Source organism: Homalodisca vitripennis, chromosome 4 (assembly GCF_021130785.1).
Source record: "Homalodisca vitripennis isolate AUS2020 chromosome 4, UT_GWSS_2.1, whole genome shotgun sequence".
Classification (NCBI taxonomy): Eukaryota; Metazoa; Arthropoda; class Insecta; order Hemiptera; family Cicadellidae; genus Homalodisca; species Homalodisca vitripennis.
In genome coordinates, this window is record NC_060210.1 from 103,819,061 (window position 1) to 103,835,786 (window position 16,726).

At 31.2% G+C, this 16,726-nt stretch overlaps 1 protein-coding gene across 5 annotated transcripts in view; it reads right to left on the reverse strand.

The window, feature by feature from the left end:
* Positions 1-16,726, reverse strand: part of LOC124359859 (probable ubiquitin carboxyl-terminal hydrolase FAF-X) — a 151,008-nt gene that overhangs the window by 76,795 nt on the left and 57,487 nt on the right. For all 5 annotated transcript variants that reach the window (XM_046812956.1, XM_046812954.1, XM_046812955.1 and 2 more), the window contains exons 12-19: positions 15,000-15,166; positions 14,437-14,537; positions 10,908-11,008; positions 9,623-9,837; positions 8,946-9,060; positions 7,100-7,317; positions 5,550-5,663; positions 3,651-3,894 (exon numbers count right to left, since the gene is read on the reverse strand). In XM_046812956.1, the coding sequence (XP_046668912.1) occupies positions 3,651-3,894; positions 5,550-5,663; positions 7,100-7,317; positions 8,946-9,060; positions 9,623-9,837; positions 10,908-11,008; positions 14,437-14,537; positions 15,000-15,166 (1,275 nt within the window). The remainder of the gene's footprint in view (positions 1-3,650; positions 3,895-5,549; positions 5,664-7,099; positions 7,318-8,945; positions 9,061-9,622; positions 9,838-10,907; positions 11,009-14,436; positions 14,538-14,999; positions 15,167-16,726) is intronic.

Below are 16,726 nucleotides of genomic sequence, written 5' to 3' on the forward strand. Positions count from 1 at the left end.
GGTGAAATACCTGTAAACAAAAGCCGCACCAGCCAGCAGTGGTGGTAATACCACAGACGGATGAGTCATACTGTTTCCAAGAAACAGCCCCTTCCTCCTTCTGGTCTCTGACCGTCAGTCAGTGCCTATTGTTGCTTAATCAGACGTTATACGACTGAGTCTGGTGGACTAAAGGTTCCTCTCGGCAAAGGTAGAAGATTAATAATTTGTCATGTCGGTTCGGCAAAAGATGGGTTTTTGCAAGAATGTAAGTGGGTTTTTCGGTCTAAGACATCATCCAGTTCGGACTATCACGATGAAATGAACGCTGAATCGTTTAGAAAATGGTTTAAAAAATTGCTATGCATTTTGGAAGAAGGCTCGATCATCGTTATGGACAATGCTCCATACCACTCAGTACTCGCCAAGAAATTCATCGTGGAGAAAGGAAGAGATTCAAAATTGGCTGTCTCGAAAAAACATACAATAATGTATGAAAGAAACGAAACCAAAACTTATAATGAACCAGAACATATAAAACCCAACAAAAAACTTATGAACTCGACGTATTATCCAATGAAATGGGACATACAGTTGTCAGGCTCCCTCCTTATCACTGCCAGTACAATCCCATTGAAATGGTATGGGCTCAAGTGAAGGGAGAGGTAGCACGTAATAATAAGACATTTAAAATAACCGATGTTGAGAAACTTGTTCATGATGCTCTGGACAAAGTGACTAAAGAAGACTGGCAATCAAGAGTTCAGCACGCAGAAGCCTTGCAGCAAGCTGATTTTGAAAAGGAATGTATCCGCACAAGTGTTGTAGAGCAAATAATTATAAACTTAGCAGACAATTCTGACACGAGTAGCAGTGAGGCAGAAAGTGAAAATGAAGAAGACTCCGAGGTTTTGGCTACGATATTGCCGCCTGAGAGCGAATAAATAATATACAAGTGCAAAGGTAAGAATATTATTAAGTCAATCATGCTTTTTAACGTATATCATTTTAAAATAGTAGACCCTAAAAGTTATTTAGTAGAAAATTTGATTATTTAATAATTTAAAAATATAATTGTTCGATCATTTTAAAATCGATTATATTGTTATATTTTTTTAATTATTTTTAATCAAGCAACACGTCATGCAGTGTCCAATATAAGCAACATGTATATTAATTTTGTGTGTGTTTAGTAATCGTTTAAAATCACTGAAAAGATTGTTGTATCATATGGAAATAAGCAAGTACTTTACTCTGACTAACTGACGGGACGATTTGTTTGTTTTAATCGTTAGTTAGTTTGTAATAAAATTAATAAACTATACAAGTAATTTAAATATAATATAGCAAACTGTCAACGCATTTTAAATATTGTTTTTCAATTATACTGATAAGTTTTAAATGTTCAGTATCAGTGTTAGTTGTGACAGCGCAGCGGTTTATCAGCCACAATGCGCCAGCCGTGCCGGGCGGCAGCGGCAGTTGTGTGGCAACGTCGCGCAGGCCAGTCCATTCTATTAGTCGCCGCCAACTGCACTCTCTGGTGGTTCCTTGTATAGTGAAAGTGACAGAGACAAAGATACAATCTTATTATTGCCAATTCACCACAAAATTCAACGAGTTACATCTTATCTACTCTCTTAACCCTGCAACTGGCTTTAAGCGATTATCGATGCATTAACTACAGTTTCAAAATGGCACTAAGCTATTTTCGACGCATTAACTATGTCGTAATATGATCTCTCACAGCAAGTCTATTTTTACTTTGTTTGAAGTAAAACATACGTAAATCTAAAGATAAAGATTCAAGGTTTCATATTATATCATAAAACACTCTATAGTTAAGTTAAATCTTTCATTATAAAATTCTAAACTTGGATGTTCACATTTCCGCTTGCCATTTGTTTGCGTAATTTCCAAACACGCTAAAATTACCGTATGTTTGTAAAAATTCCCTATCGTGAGTTTACGTTCTACACGATCGTAAAGTGTCGTCATTGAAAACAGTGTATTCTTGGCTTTCAGAAACATCTTTTCAATAGCCAGTAGGAAAATAAATGTTTATAAAATAAGCGTTTGAAAAGCTTGTGTTTTGTAAAATCCTAAAATGTCTAATGCGTCGAAAATAGCTTCATTAAATTTTGTTATTTTTGTTACTTTATCGTTGTCTGGAAATAGTGAAAAATCATATCAAAACAAAGAAGAAGAATTGCTCTCAGCAACAGTATAATAGACAACGAAGACTATGAACTAGTATTTTATTTTTGTTCTGTTGCGTAATCACCGACTCAGCCAGTAGAGAAGAACAACGCATCGCGTGGTTGCTGTGTTGATTTCTTTGTTGTTATTACGTCATTGCCGTTATTAGTGTATTGCTTGCTATTTATTTACATATTTTAGACTTTTCGTTATTTAGTATGTATAAATAAAAGTTTGTTTATTGTTTTTTTTTATTAGTGAAGTGAAAAATGTAGAGGTTAGGTTAAGTTTTAGCGAATAGGTTGGATTTTTGTGAAACTGAAAATAAGCCTATGTTCACGTAGGTTCAGTGTTTTATTATTTTGTAGAAAATTTAATTTTAATTAAAATAAAGTTTTGGTTTAAATTTATGCAAAGGTATTTATTATAAAAAGTATTTTTTTTTTTACTTTTTCTGAAGGTATTAGCGTTTTATTTCTCTGACCATCGCTTGTTTTATTTTTTTAACAAAAAAATAATAGAGATAAAAATACATTGTTGTACATTTTTGTAAACTTCAATAAATGTTCTATCTTTTTAAATAATATTTAGATGAAAAGAAAATTGTTAGCTAAAAAAGTTAGGCATTTATTTCACAATTTTGACTTTTGTAAAAATAGAAAAAAATTTTGTTGCCATATAAAAATATCTTATACAATGTAAACTTCTATAAATATCATATTTTTCTCTTCTACATATATTTATCTCTTAGAAAAAAATATTTGTTCATCCAATAGATTCCAAAATGTCACAATGGTATACATAATAGTGCTATACAAACTTTTTTCAGATTTTGTAGTTTTTGTAGATATATTATCCAAAAGTACCAATAAACTTCTTTTACCTAAATATTGTTTTTGTAATTTGTAATTGAGGTATATAAGCAAACTTTTGTATATTTTAGAATTATTCTAAAAACTTTCATATTACCTGAGAGGGTGCTATACATTTTGAGAAAAATTTATTCTTTACTAATATTTTTACGTTAATATGTAAAAAAATAAAAATATATTAAATGATTCAATCTTTAATATTTTTTTGGGAAACTGCATTTATTTCTAAAGACATTGATGTTTTTAAAATGTTTGTATCTTAATAAATAGATGAGCAGTGATTAAAATACAAAACCCTTACAAAATCACCAAAAAGTACCTGCCATTTTGGGAAAAATTATGGCCAGTTCCAGGGTTAAGAAAGGATTACTCTTATTGAACAGTTGAACATGAACAAGATATACATAATCAACTTTCACACTACAAAGACCTTGATATGACAAACTTACAATTTGGAAAAAAATCAATGTAAATTATTTTAATACTTGATTATTTATTAGCTATACTATATAGCTTTCAATATTCACACAGGTTCTTGGGTAAAATAAAGTTTGATATAACTAATGCAATGTAATTGTACAAATCAGAAATAGTAACTACCGTTTTATCCCTAATAGGTACTTGTGAGAGCAGTCTACGGTCATCTCCAGGATCAAGCAAGTCTCCATTGTTGTATAGATCGAGCTTGACATTAGAGCCAGCCGCCTTAATCCTCCGTAGCACCTGACGTCGAACCGAACCCACTGTATCATTGCTATGGGTATGGATGTCCACATCGTCCCCTCCCTGTCGACCAGGCGTTGAGAACCTCACTACCAGTGCTAGATGTTTACCTCTGCACGCCCTACCAGCATATAACAGATTATTAGAAAAATTACAACATTTACATTATATAATAGTTCATGAAGTAGACAGGAGTAGAGGTGGATCGTTTCAACTTAAACTGCCTTATCATGACACTCTGGAATTGGAACAGTTGAGAACTGCAAAAATTAAAATGTTCTACTGAAACTGTTGCGACAACACAATTATTGCAACCAACATCCGCCATTGCAATGATATAACACAAGGTTCCACTGTAGCCATCGTGACAACACAACTGTTGGAACAGATTTTGGGTTGCCTAGAAAGTAGAAAACTATAAGAGTATATACAGTGTATTCAGTGTATTTGGAAAACTATGTTTAGTCTATAATGTACAGTTTGTTACAACAATAAATTTCAGGACAGTTTTTATTTAAAATGTACATGATTTCCTTTTCAACCTGAATATCCCAAACAATTATTACGAGCTATTTCCTGATGGTATTGCATTTAATTTCAAACTATAACATTTTATTCAATAATACAAAATAAAAAAATTTAATGATGAAAAATTGGTAATTGGCCAATAGTTTTTACATAAAATAACTCAAATTATATAAATTATATAAATCTTTTAAAATGGTCATTAGAAGTACCTAAATAAACATCTTGGGGATTACATTATAATAAAAACTGTAACTTAGGACAACTACTATATGAAAAATGAGTTAAAATAGAATTAATGTCAAAAGAATTCTTACACACATAGTTAATAAAAGATAATAAACTTTGTAAATACTCAAGAACTGTATTTTTTTACCCATCAGCTCCCTCAACATGTATTTATTTTAGAATATTTATAGCAGTTTAGCAAAAGATTAGTTACGTACACTTGTAGTTAATGATTTAAAACTCAAGAACTGCGTTTTTTTACCCATCAGCTCCCTTAATATGTATTTATTTTGGAATATTTATAGCGGTTTAGCAAAATATTAGTTACGTACACTTGTAGTTAATGATTGAAAACTCATTAACTTTCATTTTTAACTCATTTTATTGTTCCAAGATATAAATGAAGGAAAAAGAAGGTATATTACTCACACTAAAAGTTTTGTATTTCACCATGGTACGAAATCTCTAAAATAAATCTATCTTTTGAAAATACATTTACAAATTGCTTGGTGAAATACCCAGTCAGACCAGAAATACCCTTGTCTTTGGATATTATAGTTATTCAGTGCCATGTTTAGGATAACACCTACAAAAACCGTTATTTCCTTTAGGGACAAATTTTTCCAAGTGGACCAGATAGATCTAGGCCTATGTGATCTCTGCTTGTTTATTTTCTCTTCTGATAATAAATACAAATAATTAACTTCTTTCTTCGTCAAAGTTTAAGTTGCAAAGACCTTTAAAATTATGTACAACAAGAAGTGTGATTACACTTGACAGTTCTGATATTTGAACACGGGACTCTCTGTTTTAGGGACACTTTGAATTTTTACAGAATTGAAGTTATTTTAACAAATTCTTTAAGGTAGATTTATTGGGGCATCCATTTAAACTAAACCTCTGCAGTTAGTCATTTGACCACTAGACATTTGAGATGGTTGGTCTGAAATACCCTGTATATATGTAGAAAAACTGTTAATTGATTCAATAATATGTTAACAATATAGTACTGCTGTTGTTTACCTGTGTAAAGGGAGGAGCTTTCTCTCCCCTGAGAACTCCCCATCACACTCACTGATGTACTCTTGTAGTACCTTCATCACTCTGCACATTGTAATAGATTTCTGGTGGTACTGCCTAAAAATGTTTTCACATTTTAGGAATCACATGACAAATTTAATAAGTTATACAGGCTATTGATTATAAAGAGAGACTGCTACAGGAGCTACATCCAATACCAACCAACTCTGATAAATTAAATGTAATTGATGGAACAAAAATGTTTCGCCTTCTAAAAAAATTTAAAAAATCAGAAAAATTTAGTTTAGGTCAGTTTATTGTCTTTTAAGTTACAGCTGTGTGACAAAACACTACAGTGACCTGGATCAGGAAACATTAGCACCTCATATGTGTACAGATTTAGCTGTAGACTAGAGTTTATAGAAATTTCCTTAAAAAATCAGAATCATACAAATATATTTTCCTCAATTTGGGACTTTTTAAAACAAGAGAGACTGTAGATATTTAAGTTTATGATGGGAAGGCGGGAGGGTTATATGGAGTGAATTAATAAGATTCAATAAATATTTAAATAATATATTTTCAATAAAGATTGAAAATGTCCAAGACATAATGAAAGTATTACAGTGTTAGAAAGACAGTTGTTACAATGAAAACCCCTCCAAAAATGCTTGCATGCGTCTTGCTCTGATTTATATAATTTACATTATTCAGAGTTTCTCTTGGCTGAGGCTATGCTGTCATCATTTGCAGGTTTAAAAAATACTTTGCTTTCAGCTTTGATACATCAAATATATTTACATCAAAGTCAGAATTACACGGGTCATTTATATTTTAGTTTCAGAACTACTTTATAAATAAATATTTACATTTTTCTTTGATATGTTTGTAAAAGTGATGGGTTGAAGCTGAAACTCAAATCCACCGAATATTCAAAGATTCGGATTCAAGAATCTATCAGTTGGATTTGACATTTGAATCTGAGAGGATCCGCCCAATCGTTAATAATAGGCATATCAACAGTACATTAATTATTGTTCGCTAAAACATGTTTTGGCCATATACTCAATGTGGGTTTTTCACACATTTATATGGTAATAAAATCATTGCCAAAGGTTCACAAGGTTGAAGATGGCTGAGTAAGCAGAATATCTACATCATTTTTATCTGTTATGTTATTCAATAATGAAGTAAATTGAACAAACATGAAAACTCCTAGGTTATAGCTTAATTTGGAGCTTTTTTTTTGATAAAACGTTATAATTTAACAATTAGCTTTTTGTTTTATCTCAATTTGTTTGGTTCTGTAACTAGCAACAGTAACTAAGAGAATATCAGTTTGATGAAGAAAAATGAGGTGTATTACATTATTTTAAACTACTCAATCAACAACTGTTATACTAGTGTCCAAACTCATATTTCGTAACTCAACATCCATAATATTATAAATACTATTGTAAAACAAACTTTAGTTCCTTGGATTCTATACTTTGAGCATAAATTAATATAGTATGCAAGTTTTTTCTTTGTATTGACAAAATGCTGATACCGACCTCTCGGCAGCAAGAGGAGTGCTCTGCACATTGTTGGTCTGTGAGTGCAACACCATGACAGTGCTGTAATGGGCACTCAGGCGATCCAGGCACTCGGAAATGTAATTCTCATGGAAGTGAACTGAAGTTTGTTGCAGTTTTGGACCTAAGTTCGTGCTTACTTCCTTCAGCAACTCTATTGCTCTGTTAGCAATCTCATCACTTGTATTTGTTACAACCTGAAATAATACATTAATCAGAGATGTAATATGATGAAACTACCTTATTAGACGACTAAGATTACACAATTTCTCTAGCATAGCACAGTTAGTTTCATTCACAAAAAATAAAATTGTTGCTTTTGCTCAGAAATGTGGAATGTAAATTTCATTATTTCAAGGAGATGGTGTAATTAAAGAAGAGGTGTAATGCACATCTGAACTTGTCATCCAGGTGATTTACTTGTTGTCTATTCTGTCAATCTTATTTCTAGGCTTTTACTGCAACTACACTAAGAAATAAGTTTTATCTTTGATTGTACTACTTACACAAGAGATAACTCATACAATGCTATAGATTCAGACTCTGCAAAAGAAAGTGCTTGGACTGTCACTTGTGGAGTGAGAGGTCAGGTAGCAAATATTTGTACTACTTACACAAGAGATAACTCATACAATGCTATAGATTCAGACTCGGCAAAAGAAAGTGCTTGGACTGTCACTTGTGGAGTGAGAGGTCAGGTAGCAAATATTTGAACAGTTAACAATTAAAGTTATATGTCACAGCCCTAGCATTGGGCCTCAGAACTAACTGAAATATCTCTTAGGCCTCAGCATACCACATCTGTATGCATGATTAATCTACTGTGTAACTAATACGATTAAAGGTTTTATTCATATATAACTAATATGAGTAAGCAAAAATCTCACACGTTTTATCAAAATAGACTTTGCAAAGTTCCCTCTTTCACTGAATTGGCTAATATTAGGCTATAGTTTGCATATCATAATTTGAAATTAAATTTAATAGTTTTATTAAACTGAGCAAAACAAAAACATACCTAAACGAAACATTTCATATGAATTCAATAATTGACAGTAAATCAAAAACATATTTCCTTAGATTACAAATTGATTAACTAACAACCATGTATGTAAGGTTATGTTAAAAATAGATAAGACTGCATTGTACGCTTACAAATATTTTCCTGGATGATATTGGAAACTACCATCCTTACATTATGTATACACTAAGTTAGACATTTAATATCGTTTGTGTGTCTTTATGGAGCAACTAAGATAACTCAATAATATATTGAAATGTCAGAAGAAATAAATGATAATAACTTTAGGTATGAAAAAGATGAGTATTGTTGTAATATTTTATTTATTAATGTATTTCATACAAAAATGTCACAAAAAACATAATAAACAAACCACTTCCATTATTTTTTTATATATTTTTTCAGGTTACATATTTTTAACAATTAGGAGTATGAATAGTTTGATCTTCTCAATTTGTTTTACATGTCATTACATAAACTCGTAATGGTGTCAGACGTTCGGTAATTAGTGGGGGATATTAATGGAAAGTATGTGCAGTTAATTACAGCACATTGTTGTATCATGCTGTTTGCCAGCTGTTTCACAGCATGAACAGGGGAGGTTAAAAAAATCTCTTGTAATATATAAATTTATAAGAATACACATAACAGCTGACTTATTCCTTGCAATAATAAAGTGTGATAGGAATATATATTTTTTTATCTGCTTAAGCTAATAAGATTGTTTATAATTATTAATTTTAATTTAGTCAATTATTTTTTCAAAGTAACCAAGATAAGTCTAATAACTTCTATTGTACATACCCTCCAAATATACTCCATTCCAACAAGATCCACATCATCCATCATATACGCTCTTCTCTTCATTTTCAGTTTTCCCTCTTTTGAATTCACAGCCTTAAAGAACCTTTCAAAGCACCTGTTAATAACAGAATATGTAGCTTAATCCAATAGAAAATAAATAAAGATTGATCAGATGAATAATTGAAGTGTCTAGTATCAAAACCCAACAAATCCTCTCACTTATTTTTTGGCAGGAAAAACAGCTGTGAAAAAAGTCTTGCCCAGATAAAGAAAATTCTTTTACCAAGTGTGAACTGTATTACATCAGTTATAAAACAATTACACGGTACCAACTATTATGAAATTTTTTTAACACTTGCAACAATACTTTTTCCAACGAAATACGTCAACGCATAAGTAAGCACAACCACTTTTCACATACGGTTGCACAAGCCAGGAGCAACCTCTCAACTGTAACATGTTGGATGCTCCCAAAATGCATATTTTTTTTTTTAAATTGGTTTTTAATGTATTCTTATGAAATCAAATTTCTATTCACCTATATTAATTTGTGTAGCTGAAATACTTTTTCTACTGTATACCACATCTTTCACATAAATTATCTTGTTCTTTTAAATTTAATTATATAAATTGGAGTTTTTATGTATAAACAAGAAAATACTTTGCTGTTTACTTACTTCATGCCACTTTCAGTTAACAATGTTGGATCCAATTGTAACACATTGTTTACAAAGAATTCCTTGTTGATAGCAGGATCTAAGTCAGGCTCTTCACCCATCAGTTTGGAGAACCACTTGAAACAAGCTTCCCTATCTGACACAAACACAGCATCTTCTGCTAAACACTCCCAAATCTGACGAGCCTGGTCTTTACACAGCCATAACTGACCTTCCTGTAACAAAAACAATACCTATGTGTAGAGAAGAATTCAAAATGTAAAAATAAAACAAAGAGGATGGCCACTCACAACCTTTTCAAATTCCCAATTTATTTTTATATTTATTTCCGATTCTTTAACTTATTGTAAAACTATATATGAGCAAATTTTATATAAACAACTTTATCGCTGTATTTAATTTGTTTTGTGAGTAATGGAGAAAATTACATCACTATCACTGTAACAATTCACCGCAACCACCTTTAACCTCCTCTGTTTATACATCTGCCTTTCAACAGAGTTCCCAATCAGTATCAATCATTAAATTCATGGCTCTTTCATGGTTTTTTACGGTACAAAAATAGTAATGTCACAGTCAATATTTTTTATTAATATTACAAATAAAAAAAGAAAAATTGGTGTTTTCCACACGGAGTGACTGTAATTTCCTATTCATAAAAAACTCAAAATCTCTCATTATATCTCTAAAACCCCACAGACATTCAACCACAGTTCCAAATGTTTGAATTCAATATTAATACTTATTTGGAATATAGATGTTAGATAACAGTTTAATTGAATTTCCTTGTTTAAAGTTCATTATTGACATTGTTTTTTGTAACATATAAGGATGGGCAACATCCAAATTCCATTTAATTGAACTATTTGCACTGCAGTAGAATATCTATGAGAAGCAACTTATGACAAAAGTTAATTACAATTTCAAGAACATCACTAACCCAATAAGAATCCCTATATTAACTAGTAATGCGACTAGACCCAATTTTCACCCCCTTATTTTAATAGAATCTCGATTTAGAGACAGATTTATTTTCAACGTTGACACCAATTCTTGATAGAAAGTACTGAAAACCGACAAGAAAACATTGATATTTCCCTAAAAAAATACTTAAAGAAGTAAGTATCTATATCGGAATTTAGTAAAATTACATGTCGTATCAAGTATTGTCACTTTCCTAACACCAATAATGATATAAAAGTAATTCCTGAATTAAGAACTAGAGGATTAGCACAACCCTATTTTGATATTTAACTTAAAAAAACTATATAATAAAAGTACTTACTTTGAGCAAAAATCTTAAGAAATTCAGCCTTTCTTGAACCTGTGCCACATGGTTATACCTCTTGTCTGGTAAGTAAGTATTGTGGTCCAAATCAGGCTTATCTGTGAAAACAATTATAAACATTTTACGCAACATATTTTTAAACAGTGCTTAAGTACATGTGAGAAACTTTTACAGAAACATTGATATCCTAATATAAAAACTGCACTATAATATAAAGCATGTTTGGCCATGGTCTGAAAGTGTGTTATTAGATCTGTTGTAACCCTTAATACATTTTTAAATCAAATAAGTTAGTATGCTCTGAATTACATTTGTACACAATTAAAAAATTACGATTTAAATTAAGTAATATTTTTTGATGACATTTACTAAAATGTAAAAAACATTTAAAAAAATACAAATATTTAAATGTTTTACAAAGTGTTATGACTTGTATTGTAGTGGTCATTACTCGAGTGAATATGAAGGTAAGTTATCAGACTTAAGACTCGATTGAAAGATACTAAGGTGAGTTAGAAAGCATGCCACGTATCACTTTGATCGGTCACTTTGGTTTGATGTCCTTGTAATAAATGAGTGAGACATGTTTTCTGTTGAGATTGAAATAATGAAATGAAATGAAATGAAATGAAAAATGCCTTTATTTACAGAGGCGAAGTTAGGACTTAAAAGTCCTCTCTACCACTTAACCTCCAAAAAAAACAAACAAAGTAAAATATTATCATACCTTTCATTATTATTTAAATAATGAAAGGTAGTAAAGTTCCTTGATAACAGAAGATTTGTCTGCTCATTTAAATTCATCAGAGAATGACAACTGTTTACAGTGATGAAACTATGTATATTTTTCATGTTAGAAAGTGAGTTTATATTTAAGAACTGTGTTGTAAACATAGAAAATTAAACATGGAGGAATGCTTCTTGTTCCAGCCTTAAGCACAATGATTTGACACTGAAAACAAGTTTCATGTTGAAGTGCTTATTCAGGAAAAAAGACCAATAAAACAATATGAAATATCTCTTTTTCATATCTTCTCAAGAAAATTCAAACCAAATTCAACTAGAGAAAACAAAATTCTAACTGAATAACAATAACGTGTGACCCTTACAGTAAGATTCAGTGTTTGTCAATGGAGCCCATCATTGCCCTAATGCCCAAATTTAGGACTATGTGACTTATGGCACTTCCCGCAACTAAATGTATAGTACTTAATGTTCATTATGAAATTAAGTAAAAAATGTTCTTCAATATACTTTAAGCTTTATTTTACACTTAAAGTTTTTAAACTATGTCCATTTGAACCGACTTTAGGATGTTAGAGGCATTAATTTGTTAAGGGAAATTACTTTTCAGTCACTCCTTGTAAACAAACTTAAATTTGATACAGAAAAATTGTTATTAAAAATATGAAAAAATAAAAATTTAGACATGCCACTAACTGTCAGACGTGGATGTTTAAAACTGTAAGTTCCCAGTTCAAGGTTGCAAGTGTGTGAAATGCTACATACAATTTTACAGAAGTTTTGAAAGACTGCAAGAGAAAATTAAGTCTGTATCTCAACTTCAACACCACTGGCATGCATTTAAACCTCTGGCTAACAATTTTTTATTCTTAGCACAGACCTAATTTTTGAAGGTGTAACCTTTGTAGCACAGATATAGCTGGCAAAATCTGATATAAACAGTCACCATACCAAAGAAAATAATCACTAACTGCAATAGGTGTTTGTGCTAAGTACGGTTAGAAAACAAACAATGTGTGCTTAGGTGTTATCTTTCACGAGAAAGTTTACAGTAGAGTAATGGAGAGGACGGCATGCTGAATGCACAGCACAAGGTTGTCAAAGCCAACAAAAGCTAAATGTTGTTCAGCTATTTTGATGTATCATGTTCCACCAATATCGCATGAAACACCAAACAAGAGCCCTCGCGCATTCTGATGCATTTTAGGCGACTAAAGTAACTATAGTATGTTGTTACAAGATAGCGCAAGATATCTATGGTTATTCTGTATATCTATGGGTTTTATACAAGTACAAGCAAGACATGTTTTTGTGATTGATCAGTAATTTGCATACTGCTAAACACATTATAATTATCAAGTGGCAAATCTCAGCATATTGTTGAATCATGTAGATCGATTTTTTAATTCAAATCTTTTTTGAAGAAACCAGGATTTTTGAGATTCTGCTTCAACACATTATTAACATGAACAAATAATATTTAATAAGTATTACAACGCATCCTTAGCAAATTTTGCCAGTTAACTTTAAAGTTATTTATATACACAACTATCATTTCATCAATTGACTCATTCTATTTACTTAACCATTCTTTAGAGTAAACTGTTGTAAACACAATTGTGAGGGAAAAATGTAAAACATTTCTTTATGTCAAGAAGCGAATAGAAATTAGAAGAAGTCAAAAAACATTGTCTGTTATGTTTCCTCAAATTTTCTCTAAACTTTTCATTGAAATTAAGAAGAGCACCAATTTAGACGACTACTACTTTCTTCTTTATCATGAACGTTGGTGGATCCTACCCGAAACAAATTTGTTTACAAACGTTTTCTCATAAAAAAACGCAAATGTTCTTATTGCCCCTGACACTCGGTTACATGTCCTTTGTATTTGCCTAACGTTAAATGCAGAACACAGTCATGATGAATCTTAAGAGTTTTGAAAATTTTCACAAATTGAATTAGAGCACTGACTTAACAGTCTATAAAGCCGATTGCAGCAGCCATATTTAATTGTAGTTTGGAGTGCATGGAATGGCAGAATGACCTTCACAGCATCACTGCCACATGATGCACGTTGTTACACAATCATAATATTTCTACCCCCGCCAATACAACAGGATAGCAAAAATTCTAACTTTTTTAATGATCCTTATATAATAAAAACACAAAAGTACTTCAGCACTAAGATTTTAGACCGGATTATGAAATGGTGAAGCTAAACCAAATATCAATTATAATTAAGAAATAAAAATGTTAGTGACATCCACATAAAAAAACCTAATACTAGGTTTAATGTTTTTCTATATATTATAAAAACAAACATAGTTATATAATATACATAGTTATATAAATGTTAGTGGCCTGCAGCAGAATAATGGTTTGTTATGATATAATGAGAATAAGAATCAAGAATGAGGTACAATGCTTACTGCCATTTAATATTCCGTACAGTTAAAAAAACTGAAATTAAAAGAAGAAACTCCGTTGGGAATCCCAATTCTAGATATTATATAGACTGACTACATCACTGTTCTGAGTTGTGTGTGAGTAAATATAAATATTCCCATAATAATGACAGCATTTAAAATGTTCTATACCTCACACAATTGTATTGTAATCAAAAGGTTCATCAGCTTAACATATCTTTTCAAACTTATTTTGTCAGTAAAACTTCATACCACATAGCTATAGAGCCATAACTATATCATTATGATAGAAAAAGTTTAGTGAACTTTATTTTTTTCATTGAAGTAACTGGAATTAGTTTTTATCAGGTACTCACCTTTAACTAATTGTCTAATTTTGTCCATGTAGGAGGTAAGACTAGTAGTTACTAAAATTACAAGGCCATATTGGTTTTGGAGACGGTCAATTACTTCTTGTCTGAAACACATACATTTTGGAATTAACAAATAAAAATGTATGATCATTAAATATTAAAATATTTTCAAATTTGGAACAATAACCAGACTTTGGTAATTTTAATGCCATTAAGAATGTATATATCGTGCACAAGAGTCCAATAATAAAATTATGATGTGCACAGTAATTCAATTGATGTAACCAACACATAGCACATATTATTCAATACTCATTACTATTTATTATGTGATATTAGCTTGATATCTTTACATCAAATTACACTGGAATTTTATGCATGAATAAACTGTTCAAGGTAAATTCATCGCTCCAAATACAAAGTGGATCGTGTCAAAACATAATTTTTTAGGAAATAAATATTAAAATGATATACACTATGGTAGATTTATTTTATGAGCAACAGTTGCAGCTATGGATACTTTTTATACCCTTTGAAGTTGCAACAGTTACAAAAGCCAAGCTTACCTGTACAAAACTTGATGAGTTCTTTGTCCATGATTAACAGTAGGACTGGGCTCAAACAAGCAGAATATTTCTCTTATCTGTTTGAGTGCTGGCAGGACCCAAGTCTCTGATGTCTTTAGCTCTTCCACACATCTGTTGAGCCACTCCGTCTTTTGGGCATCTCTCTCCTATATTGTAAAAGAATATGAATCAACATTTTAGGTGAATACATTATCTATACTGCAAACATCATAGTGTAATTGCCTGTATTTATTTTCCAAAACTGATTATACATAAAACACAAGAACAATGTAAGGGTTAAAGAGAATATAATTGCATGTTCCTAAACTAAGTCTCAGTTTCAAGAACATTTACAATGACTGCTAGTTTACTGCCGAGCAACTGTCAGCTACGCATAAAGGCCAGGACACACATACCCGCACCGTGCCCGACACGTGTGTCAGCCGTGTGTTGGCCGTCATACAGTGAAAGAATTGCAGTGCAGTTTTCAATCTGCAAGTCCAAACATGTCCGCACCGTCACCAGACCGTCGTGGCCACACCGTGTCTGCACCGTCACCGATAAGTGAAGTTTGAATTTTTACGGGCACAGTGCGGTCTAAGAGCGGCATCAGTCATTTATATAGAAACACTTTTTGAAGGAGTAAGGGTGTTTCCTGTTATTTATAATCAATCAAGTGAAAAATATCGGAATGCAGAGTATAATGAGAATGTATGGAAGAAGATTACAGAAAATGTGGAGTTGGAGAAGTATAAATAGTTTTGAAATATAATTCTATGTTGGTTACTGCTGCCTTCTTCTTCTTCTTCTTCTTCTTAAAACTATTTAAGTAATCTAAACATTCTATTTTATTGAATTATTTAGTATAGCCTAACTCTACATCCTGCTTTCGCGATCAATATCATAAGTACTGATAAAAGGATTACATTTTTTAGAGTAATAATTAGTATAGTCATATTTTCTTATTGTGCTTAAATTACAACAAATTTGATAACAACAAATTGATTGTATATTAAGTGACTGATTTTTAACAAATAAATTAGAATTATTTAAAATCTTTTAAAAGTTGTTATTAAATATATTTATTATACAAGCATATATTTATTTATGCAAAATTCTATTTATTTTGGATGTATTGAAGTTACTTGATAAATTTATTCCAGTATTTTGTATGGCTCATATTTAGAATGTTTCTATGACATTTTTATTTTTTATTATTAGTACAATAACGATAAAATAAAAATATTTACCAATTATTATAAAAAGGCTTGCAACATGGCAAACTCTGGCCTCACAGTTCTTGGGTTTAATACAAAAAATACCAAATATACTGTTTATAGTGTATTTGATCGAAATTCACTGCAATGAAAACACAATGAACAAGAATAGGGATAAAAAATATAACCAAGATAATGTTAGTTACAAATTTTACAACTGATTGTACCAAGCTTTACTGCAACATTGCAATGTTTCATTCAGCGATTAATAAAGATAACAACATTAAAATTAACATTCTTCATCTTAAGCAATACGTTATTTGCTGAATATTTTTTTTAAAGTATCTGTCACTGTAAAACCCAAAAGAAATATGCTATTGTCTAAACAGTGATGTTGTTTGTGCTTGGACTGCTACGGACATGTGTGGCCTCATGATCGAGCCGAGCCCGCACAGACACTCGGTCGACTCAAGTGTCGGGCAGGGTGCGGGTATGTATGTCCTTAAAGCT